This window comes from Centruroides sculpturatus, unplaced genomic scaffold (assembly GCF_000671375.1).
Source record: "Centruroides sculpturatus isolate CEXI.00-Female unplaced genomic scaffold, Cexi_2.0 scaffold1524, whole genome shotgun sequence".
Taxonomy (NCBI): domain Eukaryota; kingdom Metazoa; phylum Arthropoda; class Arachnida; order Scorpiones; family Buthidae; genus Centruroides; species Centruroides sculpturatus.
Window position 1 is genome coordinate 22623 of NW_019387049.1, and position 5611 is coordinate 28233.

Genomic DNA, 5611 nt, shown 5'->3' on the forward strand with positions numbered 1-5611 from the left:
TGGCACAAACTTTGTCGGTGCTAACAATGAGCTTCGGGAGTTACTGCAATTTTTGAATAAAGACAGTACTAAACAGGAAGTTATTTCAACTAGTTGTAATCAAGGTATAAACTGGCACTTTATTCCTCCTCATTCCCCACATTTTGGCGGATTATGGGAATCAAATATCAAATCTGCTAAGAAACATATGAGAAGAATCATAGGCAATCAAATTCTTACTTATGAAGAATTAACCACTGTATTTAATCAAATTGAAGCTTGTTTGAATTCGCGACCTCTGACACCGATCAGTGAAGATCCAAATGAACTATCAGCATTAACTCCAGCGCACTTCCTTCTTGGGGAAGCCCTAACTTCTTTACCAGAACCTGATCTTCAGCATATTAAGTTGAATCGATTATCCCGATGGCAGTTACTCCAGCGCATGGTGCAAGACATTTGGAAACGTTGGCATTTGGAGTACCTGAGCCAACTACAAAATAGACCAAAATGGACAGAAAAAAGAAGAAACCTGCAGTACAATGATTTAGTTCTTGTCAAAGAAAAGAATATACCACCTACAAAGTGGATTTTGGCTAGAATTATAAGAACTCACCCTGGTAAGGATGGGCATGTCAGAGTTGTCGACATAAAAACAAAGGACGGAATATTTACTCGAAACATCAATCAGCTATGTAGATTGCCTGAAAACTCAAATAATCTTGAAATCTAGGGATTTCAAGGTGGGCAGGATGGATGGTGGGGTGATGGATGTCGCCACCCCGCGGATATTATGATTTTTGTTATTTTCTCATATTTATGTTTTACAAATTTATTATTGTTTAAATACTCCATAATTTAATTTTATCTAGTTTTTTATACATTTTTTTTACAACTGTAATTACTTAAATTATTAATAAATGTCTCATAACTCTCGTGAGAAAAGACGAGATGAGAACGAGAGCGTTTGATGAACGTTAGTTCGAAACAAAGTTTGTCCTGTCTCTTTTTAAGAAAACAGAAGCATAAACAAAGATTATTTATTACATAACAATCGTTTTAAAAAAACTTTCTCTTATAAAGTGTTATATGTGACGATATATAACGATATAGCAGCGCACATAACTGTCACCTTTTGAGGAATAAGAACTTGTAAAGGAGTTACAGTTATCCGACTGTTACTTTATGTTCTTGGGCGTTATTTTTAGTTAGTTATTTTCTTTTCGGGGGACAAACTCCTAAGCACATGTGACAAAGTCAAAAAAGGCAGACTTAGTTTGCATCAGTGACTGATCCTGTAACGCAAAATCATGTAAATTAGGACAGTGCGGAGCTGCACTGAACATTGGATAAAAGACGGCACATCCAATACAGCCGTGTGATGTAGCTCTTGGTGACGGACGATGTAGACATGTCTCTGAGAAGCAATTAGCGTAAGCTGTATACTTTGATGTATGTTTCTTTTTTAGGTGGAGGTGAAATTTTTGGATTTGATATTATATGAAATACGATTTTTTAAGTGATTGTTGATTCTTTTTGTTACTTAGTAAATTTGTCAAATATTCAATTAGTTAACTGGTGGTACAATTAACCAATTGTTTTTTCTTATTTCAATATAATAAAAATTATATTCATTGTGAACTATTACTTATATGTGGTTGTTAAATTATTATTTTTGCTGCTTTCGGTTTTAAAAGTCCAGTCCTGGTACTTGAACCCTAACATTGTGTAACTCCCTTTTTTGTACGCGGTGCATTACAAACTTTTTCCACAGTTTCTTTCGATTTTCGCGTTTTTGAACGAAAGTGAGAAGTTGGTGCGTTGATATCATTCAGTATGCGCACTTCGTGCGAGTTGTGATGATTTTTCATTTGGACTGTGATTATAATTGTACTTTCTTCTAACATACAGCTTCAATTAAGAAAAACGACACCTCCGTTTTAATTAATCAATTTGTAAACAAGTCGGTAATCCAATATTATTACCAATATTTAAGATCCATGTTTTATAGTTGTAACTATTGAGTGAAAGTAGATATCAGAAATCTCTAATAAATCTATAATTTTTCTAAGGGTTTTTAGCTCAAAAACCCCACTCCCGTGACACCAATATGTGAACCGCCGGTGAGAGTAGAGGTCTCCCGTTCCGTCGACAGGTCGTTAAACCTGCTCATCAAGATGGCTAACTTTTCCTTCGGTCTCATCGGGTCGGGACTCTCAAATGTCAGGCGAGTGGAGGGAGAGTTTTTGGGGTCGACGATAAGGTGAAGGGCGTATACGAGTCAAGGAGTCTGCCATTTCATAAACGAAAACAAGAATTTATTAAGACGAACAAAATTGACTACGGATAGGCGGTTTAGAGACCGAATTACTAACAGCTCGAGAGAGAGTTTACACGCTTTTTCATACCTCTTTGTAGGTGTCCTAGACGATTAAGTCCATGTAGGTACATAAATGTCCAAGAATAGGCGTCTTTAATCCAAAGGAGCACAATTATAAAAGTTTTCGACTCTGGCAATGATCGGATATCGATGTTCGTAGATCGGAATTCCGGCGGGTTCGGAGATTCGACTCGATGTCGTCGGTCCGGCTTTCGTTAAGAGACTCCCCGAGAGGGGGTGAGATCGGTCTTTTATAGCTTTTTGTGAGGAAATTCCATTACGTGATAAGATGTTCTATGAGTTAAAGGTTATAGGTGTTCCAGGGACCTAACACAAGTGACGAAATTTGGATGCTAACTATAAACTTTTCTGAAAGACGAGCTGCAAGTTATGCCAGAACAATGGAATGTTGATAGTTATAACAGGAAGGTTTACACATTCCCGGCTAAGATCAGTTTTTCTGCCAATACATTATATAAACGAAAGTGAACTAATTAAAATTTTAGTTAATAAAATTCCGGATCTCACAAATTTTTTTTATACGAAAGTACCTTAAATTTTTAGTATAGATATTAATGTAGATATTCCATTCGTCTTTTATTTTAATGAACTTCAATAATTGTTATATCCATTACGTGTAAATTGAATAGAGCAAAATCCTGGGTCTACCAAACTCTATAGTAGTAAAAAAATGCAATGTTTTGATAAAAAATCGTAAGAGAGAGAAAAAAGCTTGACCCCAAGGCTCATTAAATATCTAACTTTTCAATATAACAAGAAAAACTCTTATATAGTCCCTCTCTACATCTGTTTAATCACTTCATTTTTTTCCTCTAGAATATCATCATCCACTAGGCTTTAACCCATCATGCACTTAACTCTCTTGCTCCAAATCGCCTTCCTCATCTCATTGGTCGCCACTCTTCATATCAACCCACGAGAGGAACCTCATAACCTACACAAAGGTGTTGTCTTTGTGTACCAGGGAAACTTCCTTATGACTGCCAATTATGGGATTCTTGTTTTGGATATAGCTTTTGATTCTTACGAGGAACAATTGTATCTTTTAAAGCGACATATTCAATTATTAATCTCGTTAGTGCAACGACAACTGCGATCTTCATCTCAAAATGACCCTTCAGCTCCACGATGGTCTCTATCTGTTGATGAACTCACCTTCCTACAGGCCATTCTTACCGAATATGAATCGTAATACGGGGAATTGCAAACCTTAGTAACCTTTACTAACGTTTCTCGAGAGAAAAGAGGCTTAATCAATGCTGGGTGTAAACTCCTCAAATACCTATTCGGAACAGCCACATCGGAAGATATTGAAAATCTCAACGAGAAAATAGCACAATTATCAGAAACAAGTATGGAATTTACTCACCTTCTTCAGTCTCGGGTTACTTTACTTAATGGTACCTTACGAATCGCCAAGACAAATCGACAACAAATTTAATCTTTGATAAAAAAGCAAACCCTCATCGAAGAAACATTAATACAACAACAATATCATTTAGCAGTGGAATCGGCAGTCCGATCTACCGGTTCTCCATCAGAGAATTTCGAACTCTAATACTCGAAATCCGAAATGTCATCTAGATCTTGGAACAAGGCTGACTTAGCACTTATTTTCTTCCCAAAGAAGTGTTGTTGAACACCTTTAAAGAGATACAATTACATTTACCCGAAAAATATTCCTTTTTGAAAACACCCCGCCTTGAAACAATCTTCAAGTACTACCAATGGACATCTATTACAGCCATAGCATTACCAAAAATACTCCGCCGTTTTGCCAAAATACCTCTCATTACTCCCGCAGGATATTTTGATATCTACGAAATTGTACGATTACCTGTATACTATCCCACTATACAATCTTTTATTTATTATAACAATTTCTATTCAATAATCGCTTTATCGAGAAATCGTCAATCCTATATGTTATTATCTTATCATGAATTAATGAAATGTCAAACGACTCCTGTAGCCATGTGCTCACCCAGCGTACCTATCTAGCAATCACCTAGACAAAGCTGCGAATATTCTTTATACCTGGGAAACAAAAAATTTATTAATCAATTATGTCCTCGACGATTAATTAGGGCTTATTCTCCTATTTTCCGACGTATAGATAACCAAGGAACTTGGACTTATTCCATTCCTACTCCTATGAGTCTAACCATTAAATGTCCCCCCAACAGCAACAGAGACACTCCAGTCACCATCTCTAAAATAAACAATACGGATATAATAATACTTCCTGAAACTTGTGTCGAGTATCTTCCTGGCATCATTTTGACCTTACATTTCCAAAGGAAAACAGCAATCCAACTCGAACTTACGAATCATTTTATCATTTTTCCCATCAAGAATATTATCAATGAAACAGAATTAAAAATCATCCAAACTCGACTCACACAACCTCAACTTCCCATTTTAACCTCCGAGATGCAAACAGATGCAGAGATCTTACGAGCCGACAAATCTCTAACCAAAGTGGAACTCGATCTAGAACAACTTCTTACGGCTCAACCAAATTATAAACCCTCTTCTCGAGTCTCTACACCTACTACCATTTTTATCGTGTCAGCCTTCATCGCTGTTCTTGGTATAGGAGGTCTCCTCAGTATTATTTACTTACGGCTACGCCACTCTCGACCGCAACCCCGCCGCATCCGACCCACAATAGAACTGGTCCAACGCGCATCCGATTCAATAGCACGGGACTCCGAAATATCTCCCCCTTCTTCGGGAGATCGCACACCCATTCTTATGTAAACCTAACCTTATGTAAACACATCCTTAATACTTAGCTATAATTACCCTATTAGTATTATATACCTTTTTTTTGCATCTTCATTTCTTCTTTACAGACCATTTTCTGCTGCATACACCTGTCTCAATGGACCCTGCTTTGAACGCTTTACTTAATTGCCCTATATGCTATAACCACTTAAAATTATCAGTATACCAATGCACCAATGGTTATGTTGTCTGTCCCGATTGTCGACCCCGAATTTCACAATGTCATACTTGCAGGAAATCCTTAGGCTACATTCGAAACCTTATTATTGAGCAAATTCTTCGCTCTATGCAATCCCCTTGTGCTTTCCACTCCTTTCGATGTACTGAGGTACTTCCCGAAGATAGCCGCACGAAACACGAAGAAACTTGTCTGTGTCCAACTCCTTCCGTGTCCTTTCCACTCTATAAATTGTACTTGGAAAGCAGCTAGAATGCATTTCC

General features: G+C 37.1%; 1 protein-coding gene across 1 annotated transcript; it reads left to right on the forward strand.

Annotated features, from left to right (window-relative positions):
• Positions 1 to 7: 7 nt before the first annotated feature.
• Positions 8 to 999, forward strand: LOC111616090 (the record flags this gene model as incomplete). The annotated part of the gene is made up of 1 exon (XM_023357524.1): positions 8 to 999. A coding segment is annotated over one exon (705 nt), but the record flags the coding sequence as incomplete, so codon positions are not given.
• Between the last annotated feature and the right edge of the window lie 4612 nt (positions 1000 to 5611).